The sequence below is a fragment of the Cinclus cinclus genome, chromosome 5 (genome assembly GCF_963662255.1).
Source record: "Cinclus cinclus chromosome 5, bCinCin1.1, whole genome shotgun sequence".
Taxonomy (NCBI): domain Eukaryota; kingdom Metazoa; phylum Chordata; class Aves; order Passeriformes; family Cinclidae; genus Cinclus; species Cinclus cinclus.
The window spans coordinates 27,744,850-27,763,775 of NC_085050.1; the positions used below are offsets into that span (position 1 = coordinate 27,744,850).

Here is an 18,926-nt window from a genome sequence, read left to right on the forward strand (position 1 = left end):
TCTACCCCGTCTCATGTGGAATTGATGCAAGTGAGTCTAAAGCACAATTTGAATATCAGGCAGATATTTACCCCACCCCACAAATACTGATACAGAGCTCCAAGGAATGGATTAGATCACCTAAAAAACCAAAAAGATTACCAAATTTTGTAAAACATTTAGCAATGCTTGAATATGACCTCATCTTTCCTGGGGTTCAGAGCAAACATCTTTCTAATGTTCTAAGATCACTTCAAGTTTCACTCCCATCAACGTTTCTTACAGTCGTCTTTGCACATTGTCCTTAAAAAAAACTTAGGGCCAGTAAAAGGCCCAAAAAGAAATAATTTGTACTAACTTTGACTGTAAAGACCAGGCTAGAATGAATGTGACAGATACTTGCCAATTGCCAAACGAAAAATCAAGTTAGATGGAGAAATATGAAGTTACCATTTCATACCAAGAAAAATGAAGTTTCTAAAACTAATGTCCATCAGTGCTCATCCAGGGCAGCAAGCTGTTAAAAGAAATAACGCTTGGTAAAAGGCTGGAGGTAAATATTAATCATAAATTAGGCATTTCAGTGAGATCTTTGGCCACAATTAAAAAAAACTGGGAAGAAGTCCTTGCCAAGATACACATCACTTCCAGGCAGATATTTCTCAGTATTTCTCCCCAACACACTGAAGTTTATGGGCTCTCTCATATTAACATACATGCACTTCTAATTCATTGTATAGCCATTTATGGATCACCAATCACATCTAATTTTGTTCTCATGCTTACACAAAGAACATTTCTACATCAACTTGTCAATCTTACGACTGAACAAAGAAGGCACAGTCTCATAAATAAGGTGCCCCAACAATAATTTAGGGTAGCTCTTGTTGGCTAGTCCAGGAGTGCTGCCCAGCAAAGGAAACTCCCTTAAGTCTGACAGAAAATGTGAGGTTGACTCTTTTGTTGACTGTTGCTCATCATCAGGTAAGACTAATTATTAATGGTGTTGTACCTGGCCTATACAGGAAGTGAGCTTTCCCCTTTTCCCTTTTGCTCAAGTCTAGATCACTTGCATTCCATTCAGGCTTAATTACATTGATTTTGAACCTTACTATAACAATATAAGGTGATCAAACTTTGTCCTTAGCCAGCTTCTGTTTTATTGTTTGACAGCTAAAGAATCCATGCTGTATGGTGAGGAAGACGAGGGGAAGAAAATTTTGAAAGTAACTGTAAGAAAGTACTCCCCAAATTCCAAATACAAAAGTACAGCATGGTACTCTCTTCCCTCCAACCTATTTACTGAAAGGGCTTTGCAAACATTCAATTGAGTGTTGTTCTGCTCCACTGTAACTGCACAAAATGACACAATCTGGTACATAAAATACTCACTTTAAAAATTGCAATTTGAGAAACCTCTTAAAAATCTTTCATCTCCAATCTTAATTTTCTATCATTCCCAAGAGCACCTATAATAATCAAGTCTATGGAATGGTTACTGAAGAGCAGTACTTATAATTAGCCTTAATGCAGCATTTGTTAAACACAGTACATTTGCTTTTTATACTGTTTGTCCTCAATATAAGCTTTTCCTTACATGGTTTATACAATTTCAGAAGTAAAACTCCTTTATGCACAGGGCAGTGCAACCCAATTGACCATTGCATTTTTACTGTCCTAAGAAATGTTGGGAGCTTATAAAGACACTTAAAAGCCACATCTTTCAGCAGATTAAGGAATACTCGGTTTCCAACTCAAGCTCTTGGCAAGAATTTTAAAAAATAATTACCACTAGTTTATTTGGGTATTTCAAGCCTGGCTACAGGGACTTTTCACTGCCAAGGGAAAAAAAAAAAATCTGCCACCTGCATTCTTAAGAAGATCATGGTGATACAAAGATTACATTTCTAGGGTTATAGCATACAGAAATGGAAAAATAGAGGATTCCCTTTTTCTATTATTATGCAAATAAACCTTTCCAAATATTCACCCAGTACTTCAGTCATACTCTCAAGGGGATATTTACCCTAGATAGAAAATGATAATGGAAGATGATCCAGCAGATTTCAGGCTACCTGTACTATCTCCAGCCTTGAACTCCAGAAGAGAACAAGGCCAGAGTGTCTGACTAGCAAGTCAGTCAAACATCTCACTGTTCTGCAAGGACAGTTTCCTAAAACTTTTAAGCTTTGCAAAAAAGCAGGCTTTGTACCTCATTTAAACAAAGTAGAAAGAAAAGCAGCACACCAGGAAAAAAACTTGTCTGACCAATAATCAGTCAGAGACAGGTACTATAATCAGAAACAGATTATGAACATACCAGTTATGTCATGAAATGCTCACAACCTTAATGTAGGTTAAACAGCAGCTTTTGGATTTACTTAAGATACCAGAACAGAAGCATATGGAAAATGAAAGTGATTTTAAGTTGCTGACAAAGTTAAAAATATCACAAACTTTTAGCTTTTATTGAAAATTAAATATATTAGCAAAAGCAAGATTTAAGAAATATTTTACAAATGATTTACATACAAGAAAGCCGGTATCAGACATATTCACAAATATGCAAACCTTTAATTACAAAAAGTACCTATTGGCAGCATGATGCTAACCTTGCCACTGCAGTGTGCTCTACTATTTATATGAATAAGGCATAGAACTCACATTTGCACCAACTTAAAAGTTCAAATAAAACTTTAAGCTTTTGAATCCTGGATGCACAATCCCTGATACCTGCACGCACACTCTAAGATCTCTTCTTCTAAGCTCTACAAACTAAGTGTGTACTTTGGAAGAACAGCCTGAAAAGACCAGTAGAAATGTAACTGGTAGTAGCATTTAGATTTCAGTTTCCTCTTTAAAATGTACAGGCGTAGGTATGTAAACCATATTCACAGTTTAAGTATTTTTAGACAGAAGTACCTTTTTTTTTTCCGCATTTGTTCCTTAAAGTTGGCTCTCAGTTCAGCATACAGTTCATGTTCACCTGTTTCATGATGCATACATTTACAAGATAGCTTAAAAAAATCTGTGCCATACTTATGGTCAAGATAGTTAAACAAGAGTAGTAATATCCAACTGTGACATTCAATACTATATTTCAAATATTTGTGCAAACAGCAAAAAAAACAGTTGTTTGAGGCAAACATTTGCAAAACCTTTATTACCTCCTCAATGTTGTAAACTTGGACTGTCAGCCTTAAATCCTGCACTTCCACAGCTTAGAAAAGTCAATTGCTAAAATGATCAAGTCTCAAAAAGTTCTTTTCTACATAGTGCAAATTTTACTGTAGATAACGTGAAAAACATATCTAGCTGGATTGACTTTGTGCAATTGTCAGTGGTCTTCTCTCACAGTTGAGGGAAGTGTGCATCCAACCCATGGTTCAGGAAGCCAGGAGGGTGGAGAGGAAAAACAGTTCCATTACACTTCTCAAACCAGTGCTAGATGTGCAAAGGCAGCAAAAATTCCAGCTGCTACTACAACCAGAACATAGTAACTTTTCAGGAAGACCCAGGCAGTTAGTCACTTGGACTGGTCTCTAGAAAAATAGGTGAGTATATGTTGGATCTTTATCAGACGGTCTTTTAAAGACATCATGGAGAGAACTGACAGCTGGTATCTGGGGTCTACTGGGAGAACAGCTAGAAGCCACCAACACCAAGCTGGACCATTGGGCATTGCCTAGAAATAAAACATAAGCTGGTTACCAATAACCAATGTTGTACAGTTGACTACCATGAAGACATCAAAAGACAAAGTCATCAATGACCAAGACTACTTTAAAGTTTGATACTAACTAGAGAATTCCAGATCCATGGGATTGGAAGAGTGCTGAAAAGATCTCTTCAATGGAGAAGTCAAACAAAGCACACTTAATCTAAGCTTTATAAAGCAATTTTTTAAACACAGGAAGCTCATAGGTTCCTTGGGAAAAGATGGCTAAGTACAGGATAGTCACCCAATGACAAACCTCCCTGATGATAATTAGATCTAATACTTGTCATGCTGTTCTAAAGGCTTGAATATCCTTGAAGCCTAATGATTTTATTATAATTACCTTTATTTGATGGAATTCTCTGTCATGTCCCACTCCCCTTCTCATTACTTTCCAGACAGAGCAGGACTATTTAGTAAGTTTCTTCTAAGCAGTTAAAACACTTTTTCCTGTACTTTAATTACCAACAGCAACCATTAGATGTCAGGCTTTGAACTGGACTTAATACTCCTCAGTAGAGGTCCTACCACTGCAGAGAATATTAAGTACCTCAAATGATTTGCAGAATTATTACTGGTAGTGGTACACTCCAGGATAACATTTCCTCCCTTGCAGCTGTTACCACACAGCTGACACATTTGTGTTCTATTACAAATCTCAGGTACATACCCACATTATTCCTACCCTGCTAATTATTCTGGTTTTGCATACATATTCCTCTTTCCTAGTATGCCGTTTTAAATCTATTTTTATTAAATTGCTCTAAAAATCACTTATGACTTCATGCACTAGACTCTATGGCATCTACAGCCCCCCCAGACAGGTTAATATAGCTTCACAGAACTATGTAGCAGATGGGTGATGGACAAGCTCCTCTAAAATCTCAGTTCACATAAAACTCCACTTTGAAAACCAAATCTTACATATTTTTAAATGTTACTTTTCTACAGCCTCCACTCCCTCCTTAGTTGTCTGTAATAACCATCAAAACAGACTGCTGCAGCTGGTTTCTTAAGGAACATTTGCCAAATGCTGGCAGCTGCAGCAGTTTACGGCATTAGCTCAGAAAAGAGGAAAGTGTTATTTGTGATTACCTCTTTGCCAAAGGTAACTGCCTGCACATAGCAGATTCAGTTTCTTTAATTTCCCAGGGAGAAAATAGAGAGCTTTTTCATTATGAATTCTAAGAGCTTTACACAAACTAACAGTTGAACTGTTACTGTAACTTAAAGTGTTTTCAGTTTATTGGTTTTATTTCCACCTCAGCATATCATCCTTTCCTGAAGAAACTGCTTACTAGAATTGCTTTTTGTTGCTCATTGTAGGAGATACAAGGTGTAAGCCTTACTCTCTTTGAAGCTGGAGAAAAAAAGTGAAAGTTTAAATACTTAGCAGTTGGTAATAGGGTTTTTATTTTTAGAAATAAGCATCTAATAATGAATATTAAATGAAGTGTCACCTGTATATTTTCCTCCCTGTCAGGCATTGGCCCAAAGTGTTGAAGAATTTGAGTGCGAAATTTATTTCTTAAGTTTTGGAACCAACTGCAGGCCTGATTGTAAACGAAATTGTGAAGCTCTCTCAATTTCTTTACTTCTTCTTCATCAGCAACCTGTAGGAGGAAAGTTATGAAACAGTTATGATTAGTAATAAAGAAACAATTAAGGGGTTTAAACTAAAATCAAAACCCATTCAATTTCAACTATATATAGATACATTTCTTGTGTTCTCTGTAACATTGCTAATGACTGAATGGTAAAGAAGTATTGTGGTATTTTTAAAGTTACAACCTCAAACTACGGTTGAAACAAAAGCTGTTGTTTTCTTCCTTGTTTCACAGTAATAGTTTAATTTAAAAACTAAGCTAGCTTCAAGGGACCTAAAAATCTGAAAGAGAGCTTTCAAGAATAAATCAAGCACAAATCTTGATATATTAATACTAGCAAGTATTTAGACAGCATTCTGGATACCTTAGCATCTTCCAAATATTCAATGTCTGCAGTGCAATAACCATCTTTCATCCCTCTCCGTAAAACTCTAAATCTCTTTCCACCAATTGTATCAACAACAGATCGTCCATCAGGTAGAAAATGAATGTTCCTAATTTGCAGCATGCAACCATAATCTGCAAAACTAAAAAGATACCTTGTCAGTAATGCAGTTATACACTTCTGAAAAGATGCTTTTTGTAATTAAAAATGACAAAAGAGATGGAAGCTTAGAATTAGGATGTAAACTTACCCATTCTGAGAATCACTTATGCACATCCCAAACTGTTTAGTTCCAGTTTCCATACTCCTGCGAATCATGAGTCGGTATCTTGGCTCAAATACATGTAGAGGGCAAGGCACAGTAGGATATGCCATAGTGCAAACAAACATTGGAACATTCTTGGTCAAGCTTCAAGAGAACATAAAAAGAAATATATGCCTTCAAAATCTATACATTGAGCTAGGCCAAGACGATACATTTTTTTCAGTATGTCTGCTGTGTTTGAGGTCATAAAGGACTCTCTTTAAAGTCAAAGTATATTGTAGAAACTTTGATGAATGATAAACCCACATTCTGGTAACAGTGTGGCTGAATACCTATGTACTGATTTGCATACCTACTAGACAGTAGGACTCACTGTTATCTAGGTAGTGAGTATCTTAGACAGTGAATGAAGGGGCTCTGTTTTGGGGATGTGGGTGTCAGCTACGTCTTCATTTTTGCTTTAGTTTGCTCTATACAAGCAATTAAGCCCTCAGAGACACAGTTTTCCTGTAAGTAAAAAGATGTAGTAGTAACTACATAGTAGCTAGATCACCATTTAGATTATTTTCAAGGAAAGACTCCAGATCACAAGATGAACCCCATGTATAATTTGCACCTTGCAATATGCCTCAGCAGGTGTAACTGAAAAACAAAGTATTTTTTTCACCTATTTTATCAATTATATATAGTTGATAGTAGATACAATCAAGTTATCATTAAAACATTACTTATTAATTATTGAATAAGTATTTAATAGGTATTTAATTGCAATGCCTTTCAGACTATAAAGCGTAATTCGACTGGATGGATTCTGTTAAATAATGGATTCTGTTAAAGTATGAGCTGTAGTTTTAAATAGTTTTCCAGCATTCATATCTACAATACATGATACTCTATGTATAATTTGAAGAACTCTCAGAGATAAACAGCACGTTTATAAAACATCCTAACAATTTTTTTGACCACATCTATCTGTATATGATTAATGTCTATCATGAATTGCTTTGCAAGAAATTCAAGTCTGCCACTCTGCAGTCAATTGAAGACAATTTCATAAAAGCAGCAAAGCTAAAAACCAAAGCTCTCTGACAGTGCATGCAGGAAGAGGAATGGAAGGGGAAACACATTTCATAGAACCACAGAACAGCCTAGGTTGGAAGGGACCTTGAAGATCATCTAGTTCCAACCCCTCTGCTGTGGGCAGGAACACCTTCCACTAGATCAGGTTACTCAGAGCCTCATCCAACCTGGCCTGACCAACCCAGTGACCTCCTATGATGGAGTAACAAGGGAAGGGCTACAGATGTCATTTTATCTGGAACTCTGTGAAGAGTTTTCCCCTCAATGTCCTCTCCAAACTGGAGAGATGGATTTGATGGGTGGGCTGTCAGATGGACAATAAAGGGTTGGATGGTTGCACCCACAGGGCAGAGGTCAATGGCTCAGATTCCCAGTGACCAACAGTGTCCCTCAGGGGTCCATACTGGGATCAGCACTGTTTACTGTCTTCATCAATGACACAAACAAAGGCACTGACTGCATCCTCAGCAAATCTGCTGATGACCCTAAACTGAGTGGTGTGGTGACACAACTGAGGGATGGGATGATATCCAGAAGGTCCTGGACAAACTTCATAATCCTTGCACCCATAATATACCACAATTAATGACTATCAAAATAATAAAACATTTCTAAAAATTAGTTCTATACTAATTTCTCAAGTTTTTCAAGACAGAAAGCTTACTTGGAGTGTTCTGCAGTTTCTTCAGCATGAATTCTTTTTCTCTCAAATAATTCATCAGACAAGTATTTCATTATTAATTCCTCCAGCAGTTCTGTTATACTGTATTTTCTACTTGCAAGGTACTGTAAATAATTTTAAAAAATTATTTTCATGTATCTTAACAAAAGGCCTGAGAAAATGCAGCTTTTTAATAAAAATATGAGCTATGAAATGTGACAAAACTCATGAAAACATACAGCTCTAAAGTTTTTATGTTTCATTAATCAAAACCTAAAGATACTCTAATATGTGAAAATTAGATTCTCTGTGTAAGTTCTTAGTGTCTGACAACTTGAATGTCTAACTCAGTTTGTATTTCTATGCTTACCAGAGACAAAACTGATTTCCCAGGATATATTGCCATACCAGTAACAAAAGTGTACAGAAATCACAGAGAGATTTAACTAAATAGTTGTCCAAGTTTACAAATGTGCAGGATTGAATTACACTACTGAAGTAAACAGAAACATAAAACCCCTAAGACCCTGATACCCTTTTCCATTCTAGCAGTAATCCATAGCCCAAGCAAATCCAAATTGTTGGGTTCAAGTGAAACAACCTTTAAAATTATGCAGTATTTGTATTTGTGAGCTTTACTGAGAAACAATACCTCTTTCAAGCTCTCCTTACAGAGTGGACACTGTGGAGCATGATCTAAACACCGTTCCAAACAACCTTTGCAAAAAGTATGTCCACAAGGGGTTGTTACTGGCTCAAAAAACAGCCTGAAACAAAATTATTAGAAGTTAGATGTCATGGCCAGCGTGTGTTTCTCTGAAAATGTCAGTGATTAATCCCTTGAATTTTTCAGACTAGCTATACTATAATAAAGTAAAGAAACAATCAGTTCCAAGTTTCCTTATTCCACTTTTTCCTCTATACTGCAGTTTGTTTTCATTTACTGCAACACTCACTGTTTTGTTTTCTTATGAAGCTGGACATATTCCAAAACTCTACGTAACTGAACATTTACCCCAATATACAAAGATTTTGGTCTGCCTACATAGAGATCCAGAATACACAAAATTAGGTGATTCTTCGAGAAACTGGGTTGTTTTAACAGCAGTATTACATACTAATAACATAACTATGAATGGTTCAGTATACACCGTATGTTTTACCGTACTTATTCTGAAAATCAAGATTATTCAGTAAGAGTTTTCAAATACATCAGCTACGTTTAAGTAGACTAACATGCTGAAGCATCTATGCCTCCCAGACAAATACAAGGCTCACAGGCTATGTTTCTAAGCATTAACCTTTCCAAAGTAAGTTGTATTGACAAAGAATCCCTAGCATTTAATCACAAAGGATCCTGTCCTTTGATGGTTACCAGTTAATACTGCCAAGTTTAACTAAAAGGGCAACTTGATTAAAATAGTCCTACAGTATATAGCATTGTAGCAAGTGACATTTAAACACACTTAAGTGCAGGGATAGCGAAAAGCTGTAAATTATTGACTGATATCAGAACTCATAACAACTTACAAGTACCTCAGTTTGTACATGTAACAGATATGCAGCCAAGCATCTGTAACAAATATTGAATCAAGAATAAAATCTTACCTCATACATAGAGAGCACTCAAAATCTGATACATCAATCAAATCCCCTGGGATTGTTCCACAAGCCAGTGTCATGTCCCTTTTTGTACTTTCTAAGGAAAAGCAGGAGAAGATACTTCTTTAAACAAAGGCACAAGGCAGTAAATATTTGAAACTTCATAGTAAGTGACTGCTTACCTCCTTGCTTTTTGTGTTTGTTTCTTCCATCTTCACATACAACTGTATCCTGTTCTGAAAAGGAAAGCTTTCTTTTTAACAAAGCCCCTTTTCCTTGGCCAGAGAGAAGGGGTTCAGAAGATACTCTCTTTAAGCCATCTTCCTTGGCAAGGTCTTTTGTTGAGTTAAGAGCATGGGCAGACTGTGCACGATTCAAGCCTCCACTCACAGGCTCCAGTACATCTGATCCTCCTAAATTCTGTAACAGTAAGATGAACCAAATTGTATTCTAAGAGCAACACAAATCTAAGTATGTGAGACATGACTTTGCAAAGATATATAAGCCAAAGTGATACTCACAGTTACTGGGTACCCATCAGTTAACTAGAAGTTTCTATGTCAAGAACAGTACTCAAATTTGCTTAGCATTAACAATTCAAAACTCTTCACCCACTTCAAGCAAAACAAAAATTGTATTTTATCGGTTTTCAAAAAAAAAAAAAAAAGGAAAATTGTATTTGTCTTTATTTTGAAGTCCCTAATACAAAACTTCAGTACCTTCTAATCTGTATTTATTACTCGTTCTAGTGGACTATATAAAAAATGAAAATAAATTACTCCCAAGCCACGCTTCTTTTCCTTCAATTTAGCCAATTACATAAAACCAGTATTTATGCTGGAAAGTAGGACAAACCAGGGTATCAGCACATCTGATGTATACACATCAAAGACAGAATTTACAGTAGAGTTTTTATTACCTGCAGAGGACAAAGCTGTAAGTTGCAGTAAGATGCAGTCACCTCAGAACCAGGCATAAAAGGTTTATTTCTAATACGGGGTGAATTCCATGCAGATTCCTTCAGACTCTCACCTAACTTCTCTGGTGACAAAACATCACACAATATCTAGAAAAAACAGCTCAATGTTAATAACAATGAAAAAGAATCCAGACATACCTTTGTTATAAATTTACATATCAAAAACTAAGAAGGTAATGTACATGTACTTATTCTCAGGAACAGATCTTTATTCAAGCATTAACTGTGAAGGCAGAGTTGAGAACAAACAGAAACCTACATACATACATTGCTAAAAAAGAAATTTACCTAGAAATCTTTACTACTGTAAGTCAGAGTTAGACATTATCAATTCAGTATTATGCAGCTTTTCAGTGTCAGTTTTTATTAACACAGAAAAAACTGTCATGTTCTGGGCACAGAGGGTTTAAACTTAGAAAATTTCATTTGTTTCCTGCTTTCCAGTTTTCTACATATTCATCTAGTAACTTCAAATACACATGTACATTCCAACACGTATATAAAATGTGTACATTGGGACTAACTCTTCAACATAGTATGATTTAAAAAATATCTTAAAAGGAATCTGCCACCTGAACGTTTTCTGTACATAATAAAGATTTTAGATGCTCAAAGTCAATCATAATGGCAGTTTCATAAAGGAATCGAGTCAGATGTGGGAATCTGGTATCATAAATAAAATTACCTTTTCTACTTCTAGCTTGGCTGGAAGAAAGTCCTCATCAAGGGCTAAGCACTGTAGAAACAGTTGTAAGGCATCACCAAAAAAGCCAGAGTTTTGCAGCACTTTTCCTTTCTGAAAGTAGACCTGAGAAACAGATACAAAGAAGACATTTGTAGAGAACAGGGAGAACGGCAGTATTGATCTTACAAGCATTGCAACAGTGTTAGAATTAGAACTTGCCAAGACAGAAACAATGTAGCTTCAACAAATTAGAACAGTGCATAGTGCAGGTGACCCATATTCCTTGTCTAACACACATGCACTATGGTGTTTGAAAAGAGTAATGGGATAGGCTGGTGTGAGTCTTCTCCCAGTTAACTTGTGTTGTCTTATATAAAGGGTAAAAACCCCTCACTAGTGCTGAATTCACAGCCCTTAATCTCCCTCTTCTGTGAGCACTTGGAGAGGAAGAAGAGGGACACGAAATGCAAATTATTACATAACCTACCATAACAGCTTACAGGATTTTTTTTGCCCTTTCTTTCATTAAAAGCCTTATGGATCCAGCCTTCAGAAGTGTGAATACAAATAAAACAATCCACACAACTGTTCAGCTGTTACATGCATCTCAATCAATGTTATAGAAACAAAACAATGTGCTCTCAGAATTAAATGCTTCTTCTAACTATATTCTATGTTTCAACACTGGACATCAGATAAGGAAAAAAAAAATCTGTGCATGGTTTTCCTTGAAAGAAAAAAATGAGAGAGGAAAGACTACTGGATTTTGCTGAATTTACTCAAAAGTAGATTACACTGGAATAAGAACTTAACTTTTAAAATGCACCAACAGTAATAGAAAAAGTTAAAAAGTTAGATAAAACCAACAGTTATCAAAAAAAAGTTTAAACAGTATCTAGTCATATATAGGAATTCAGGTAATGGACCAGAAACTAAACAAACAGAACAAAACAACAAACAAAAAAACCCCAACCAACCAACCAAAAACCTTAAAAAAGCCTTTACCAAACCCCAGAATGCAGTTTCTACAGAATGACTGACATTATGAACAGTAACTTCTGTTCAACAAGACTGTCAGATGAGGACACGCATCCTCTTTGATGGATTTGGGCAGTTTTCTTTAAGATGAATTCTGAAAAAGGGAAGTTTGCTAGTCCTCCTCTTACAGTTTATTTTCCTACAGAGGTAAGGATTGTTACAGGAATCTATCCATCAAACCACGCTTCTTTCCAAACATACAGAAAACAGCAGACAGTACTACCAACACTGAGAGGTGAAAAGCAGGAGGCTTTATGAATTTGCAGTAGCCACATAACTGCTGAACACAGGAGAAACCAAGACAACTGCAGTTATCTCCCCCCTGTGTGGCATGATCTTGCTCCTCCTGCTGTGTTGAGTTTAGACAGTGTGACAACATGCATTCTGAAGACCACAAACTCCCCAGCTGCTTGTACTATTTGCAAAACTTGGTTCCCACTGAGTTTATTTGGCCTTTCTGAAGATAAACTTTCCTAGCTAAAACAGCCAAGTGTCCCTCTGTTAACAAAAATTAACAACTAAATAAAACAAGTCCCAAACCCCAGCTGTTACAGGTTACATCACCATGAATTATTTATTTGTCAACCAGTCCTAACCTGCCATACTCATCAGAAGCCTGTCTCATACAAGTTAACTATTTTAAAGATGACTTTCAGCATTATGCATATCTTAAGAGACAACATTTAAAGTAGGTGACTTAGGTTTTTTAATTGATACAAGTATAATTTGCAATTTATTAATTTTACAAATACAGTATTGAAAAATGATGAGTTCATACCAACTTACCTCTGGCCAATTTGGCATTTTAGAAATAACAAAATTTAGATCTTCTATAGCTGTTTTATACTCTCGGAGGCCAACGTATGACTCAGCTCTGTAAATTCTTAGCATCAAATCACTGGAATCTGCAGATAGAAATTAGGTAAAATCTTTTAAAAATCAAAATTTTGTAATTTTTAATTATATTTGTTTTCACAGTGATATAATTACAGTTTTTTGTACAGTACTTCCAAAATCAGCACAGCACCTTCTTCCTCACTCCCTAGTGTTTGGATAACAAAAGTGGCAGCAATTCCTGGTTCATGTCTTGTAAGCTAAGGAACTAATTTTGGATCCTAACGCATCTTGCAGCAACAAGAAAATCTATTTTCAAATATTGAACAAAGAGGCTCACAAAGCACTGCTCAGTACTGCTGGGACAACAAAACCTGAGGACTAAGTAAACTTTATCTTTACAGTATATCCAGTCAAAACCACAGAAACCTGGGAATTCACCACACTTGTGTTAAAAGTCTAAGCATTACAAAGTTTGCTTTCAGATACCCAAGTTTTTCTGCAGATTGCAGTTTGCTTTTATAGGGCCCGACCCCTTCCAACTACGGCTGGAGATGCCACTTTCACAGTGGCATCCATCTCGGAGGTACCAGAACCAGGCTTTATCACTATGTGATAAAAACACATAGCCAATTCCAGAAAGCCTTTAGCACCAGCTGGCAGCCCTGCTCTAAGGAGTTGTAGTAGTTGAACTTCTAGAGCAGGGAAAAAAAAAAGCAAAATGTGTTCAATAAGGACAAGTTCCCATGTCCAACATACAGCATTTTGCACTTTCAGTACAGCAACCTCTAAGTGGGAAGGACATCCATCTCCTTGCCACTAAAACTATGGTTTTCTAACACAACTAATTGCAGTTGCTGCTTGGAAAAAATGCCAGAACATTGTTTTGATCTTAACTGTTTTCAAAAATACATCTGGTTTTCACTGGATGAGATAAACTATTCAAAGGTTGGTCTACTGTTACAGTTATTTAAGTTTGTTTCAAAAAAAAGGCTGTCTCGGAGGCTATAATTTCAATTTAATATTCTTAGTTTAATTTAAATGTCTAGTATAAATTCTCGTGAATTTCCAACATTAGCCTGTTCTACAGTTAGAATGCATCCTGGCCAATGTTCCTAGAGATGGCAACACACTGCTTTGCATTTAAATTCACAATGCTACATGTAAAAATAACTTAATGGAAAATAAAGGGTTAAGAAAAATCAGTGATTAATTCATTTAGCTGCAACTAGACTGTCTTCCTGATTTATCTTTTTTTTGAGTTGACAGTTTCCCCCCAAATATAAATATTGCCAAAGCAGGTTTGTTTCATTTTCACATTTGACATAATAAAACATTTGTTTTAACCAAAATCTGGGAAACTCTCTTTGAGTAAAACACTAATTCTGCAAGCAGAACAACTCTGAAGCCTGATTTCCCTGTGGCTGCTTTGTGACTGCTATAGCCCAGCAAGGTGAGAGCTCAGATTAAACTCTTCAGACAGTTTTTCATGTTGTATTTGACTCTTTGGTGTCCAACAGAGTGAGTAGCAAACCAAACTTCTTTGTTCAGCAGCAGCAGTAAGTGGAGGTCTTTGTTCTCTGATAAGCTGCCTATTCGCATAGAATCAGAGGAAGCTCATCTGTTTCAGACTTTCAAGTGCAGCAAAATGACCTGAGGAACTCTTCCTATGGGGAAAATGAGGGGTAGTTTGAAGATAAAAATGTGAGTTCAAGTCTGGAGCGGGTGGACATTTTATGCACTTTTTTTTCCAACAGAAATGCATGATTCCAACTGAACTAGTACAAAACAAAGAATTCAGCCGAGATCCCAACTCTGCAGCTGAACATACAAACACTGTCACTGAATGATCAATGGATATGACAAACTGGGTCTGAATATTCAGAAGAATATTGTAGTGTTCCTCAAGGCTTAGTATTGGGGCCAGTCCTTTTAATATCTTCATCCACAATCTGGAGAAGTGCATCAAGTGCACCAAAAGTTTGCAAATGACACAAGTTGGGTGGGAGTGTTGATCTGCTGGAGGGCAAGGGGATTCGGGCAGGCTGGATTGATGGGCCAAGGCTATTGGTATGAGGTTCAGCAAGGCCAAGTGCCAGGTCCTGCACTTTGGTCACAACAACCCCATGCAGCGCTACAGGCCAGGGTAAAAGTGGCTGGAAAGCTGCTCAATGGCTAAGGATCTGGGAATACTGGTTGACAGCAGCTGAACATGAGCCAGTGAGTGCCCATGTAGCCAAGAAAGCCAAAGACACCCTGGCCTGTATAAGGATTAGTGTGGACAGCAGGAGCAGGACAGTGACTGTCCCCCCTGTGCTCAGCACTGGTGAGGCCACGCCTTGAATCCTGTGTCCAGTTCAGGGCTCCTCACTACAAGAAGGACACAGAAGTTCTGGATTAAGTCCAAGGAAGGGTAATGGAGCTGGTGAAGACTCTGGAGCACAAGTCTGATGAAGAAAGACTGAGTTTAGCCTGGAGTAAAGAGGTCTCAGATGGGACCTTTACAAACACTTGAAAGGAGACTGTAGACAGGCGTGGGTCGGCTGTCTCTTCTCCCAGGTTACAAGCAACATAATGAGAGGAACTGGTGTCAAGGGAGGTTAAGTACAGGTATCAGGGAATATTTTTTTACTGAAAGGGTTGTCAGCTTTTCAGAATCCAAAAGTGGGTTACCTACAAGATTCTACTGAAGTATGTAGTGAAAAAACAAGAGAGGTAATGGCTATAAACTAAAACAATGTCAGTTAAGATTTGAAATAAGGAAAAGATGCTTCACTATGCAGATAACTAACCTTTGAGCAGTTTGCTCAGAGGCTATGGAATCATCAGCCTGTACGTTTTCATGATCCAGTCGTACAAAACCATAAGCAAACTGCTCTGATCACCCTATTTGCTCTGCTTGAACAGGAGACCAATTGCTCAACAGATCTCCTGAGGTCCTCTCCAGCAGGAATTAATGAGATTCAGACCAAATTCAACCCACCGGTGGTGTGTTTCAGGACACCTGATTAAAGCCAAGCTGCATTTGTATTTTAATTAAAGAGATCTTCTTTAACTAAGCTATTTCATTTCAACTCTTGCAAAGAATTACACTGACTATATGAACGCTAACACTCCTTATGGTTTTTTAAAGTCACTTTTGCACAAAGGCAAATACGACTCTTTCAAATGTTTCAGAAATGGAAGAAAATTATGAAAAGATGCCACTTGAGTAGAGGTTTAGCATCAATACCTTATTTAGGACATCAGATTTATGATTATCACAACTTTTTAACAATATGCATTGAAAAGAAACAGATGAAGCAGCAGTAAGGAAACGCTGAAACCGAACACGAATGATTTTAAACATTAATACATTTTTTAAGCTACATCTTTTCCACCTCTAAGTGTCTTCAAAATTCATGGTCTGAAGGAAAATGGAAAGCAGACCAGCAGCTAATAATTTATCTACTGACCTGGAACTACCTTGAATTTGTAGTTGTGAATCCTCAGCTCTAAATTCACATTTAAGGTATGTCTGCACTCTGACTCACAAAGTCCTTCAGCATCTTTTCCACAATATGTGGAATGTTGATAATTCTCAGGATTGGAGACACAGGGAATAATTGTACAATGGACCTTAAACTGAGCTTCTAGTACTTAATTCCAACACATGTACTGAATTTGAATAATAAAGTTCTGAATAAGCATCACAGCTGGTAAGCATACTCAACTTTTAAACCTATTTTGAAATCAAAATGGAAGATGTAGATTCACATAAAAAAGAACCAAAATTATTTCCCCATAGTTATCTAAATAATATTCCTAAATCCATAAAATAAAGGTTAACAAAAATTGCACAATTAATTCGCTGTTTTAGTCTTTCAAAGCAGTCTTGAAACATGAAACAGGAGCCCTGCAAACATAAGCGATCAGCACTGGATTAATCAGTTTTACCCTGGAAACTACTGGGATTTCTTTGTGACCTGTATGAGTCAATGCTGTACTTGAGGAAGAAGTCTGCTGCTTACAGTTTCAAGATTTGAAATCCATCCTGTATCCTACACTCTGGAAACAACCTGGCAAATAAAGTAGAATTGATAGCCAAAACTGAACCCCTTAAAATTAGGTTGCCCAAAAGCATATAAAATAGATCTTCAATTTAATCCCACCTACGTTGAGAACAGTTTATTCTGGAACTAGACCTAAAGTATCTCCCCAGAACAGATTGGAAGGATTAGACTTATGCAAGCTTTTGGGTTTTTTTCCTCCACTGTCGACAACTGTATAAACGTGATACACTCAATATGTAAAAAATATTAATTTCTAAATTACTGAACAGAAAAAAAAACCTGGTATAATTCACAACAGAACCTCTCATGTTACCAGGTGTTAAAATCCATAGCCAACTTAAAACAACAAAGGAATCTCTCACTGGATCCATCTAGGTGTATCAACCACACAAATTTGACTGTCTCTACAAAGAGTAAACTTCGAAATATTGAGTGTATCTTAAGAGTCCATGGTACCAGCCAGACACATATATCGCGACGGATACAGGACAGGCTAAAAGCGTGCCTCTACCTCCCTTCTTTGCACCCTCTTCTACACTATATAAAACTCCAACCACACCCACCTATGATGTCACTGCCATTACACAACCTGTCCCCCTCCGTGCCTGTCTGCTTATGCAACTGGGCCCGGCCTGCTGGGAATTGTCTTGGTGACACTTACGACTGAAAATAGGTCTCTCTCTCTCTCTCTCTCTCTCAGGAAACAAGGTTAAATACACCAACGGAATTTCTCTTTGCCCGCGCACAGCGATTACCAAACACAAAACGAAGCAGAGCCCGCAGACTCCTCTGTAAACAAGTCCCACAGAAGGGTGCGGGGGGAGACACGACGGAGCCCGTGTGGGGCGCTTCCCCACACCTCCGGAGTGAGCAGAAGCAGGTGTACCCCACTACCAGGCTGTGCGCACAACCCAGGGCCGGGCAACTGCGCGTCCCATCCACTCCGCTCTCCCAATGGAGAGGTTCCTCGAATCCCTTCAAACTCGAGAAAACTTCAGACGCTCTTCACCGGTCCGCGTCGATCACCGACGGTCCCGCACTGGGGATAAGGGCGCATCCACCTACTCCACCACACCCCCGCCGTCCCGAGCCTGCCGCCCCGGGCTACCAGTCCGCGCCGGTCCCGCCGGGACACGGGAGGCAGCGGCGGGGACCGCGCGGCACGGGCGGGGGAGAGGAGCGCTGCCCCCAGCCTTACCTGCTCGCAGAGCCTGGTTGACGGCGCCCAGCGCCTCTCGGAAGCGGCCCTGGGCCAGCAGATCCTCCAGTCGAGTCCCGGCCCTCGCCCTCTCGCACTCGTCCGGGAACCACTTCTCCGCCAGCCGGTTGAGGACAACGCTGGTGCGCAGCGGGGCCGAGGCCGTGCTGGTGCCCCCCGCCGGCAGCAGCCAGTCCCGGCAGCGGCGGCAGCGGGCCCGCAGCTCCCTGCGGAGGCAGCGGCGGCAGTAGGTGTGCCCGCACGGGACGGTCACCGGCTCGCCCAGGAACCTCCCGCAGCCGCAGCAGCGGAGCGGCCCCTCGGCCCCGCGCTCCCGGCCCCGGCCCGGCCCCTGCCGCAGGCGGTAGTTCAGCACCAGGCAGTCTACGAGGGTCCCGAGGCGCTGGGCTCCGCCGAGGGGGCCGAGGCACAGCGACGCCAGGGACGCGCCCACCGCTTCCTTCAGGCGGCTCGCGGGCACCAGCCGCGCCAGCAGCAGCTCCCGCTGTCCGTCCGCCCTCTCGCCGGGGCCCCCGCTGCCGCCCGGCTCCGGCGGCAGCTCCGAGCCCACGGTGGCGGCGTGAGAGGACGCTGCCATCGGCTGCGCGGCTGCGGCGAAGGGGGTGTGGCGCTCCCGCTCCGGACGCCGGGATGGGCTCCGGGCTCGGCGCGGGCGGGGGGCGGGAGGAGGCGGGGGGGAGGTTACAAAACACCGCTCCACGCGCGCGCCGCCAACGGCGCGGGGTCACGTGAGGGGGACGGGGCGGGCCCGTCCGGGAGCGGCCGTGCTCTGGGGCGGCGGTGCCCGGAACCCCCCGCAGCCCGCCCGGCACCGGGGAGGGG

General features: G+C 39.5%; 1 protein-coding gene across 1 annotated transcript; it reads right to left on the bottom strand.

The window, feature by feature from the left end:
- Positions 1-2,426: 2,426 nt before the first annotated feature.
- On the bottom strand, positions 2,427-18,681 carry LONRF1 (LON peptidase N-terminal domain and ring finger 1). The gene is made up of 12 exons (XM_062492810.1): positions 18,084-18,681; positions 12,786-12,904; positions 10,962-11,084; positions 10,217-10,363; positions 9,480-9,717; positions 9,304-9,394; positions 8,348-8,462; positions 7,699-7,820; positions 5,940-6,098; positions 5,669-5,831; positions 5,158-5,310; positions 2,427-3,664 (listed from the first exon to the last, which is right to left on the bottom strand). Exons 1-12 carry the CDS (start codon positions 18,679-18,681, stop codon positions 3,506-3,508), a joined length of 2,187 nt encoding a protein of 728 aa, XP_062348794.1. The 3' UTR covers positions 2,427-3,505.
- Positions 18,682-18,926: the final 245 nt, after the last annotated feature.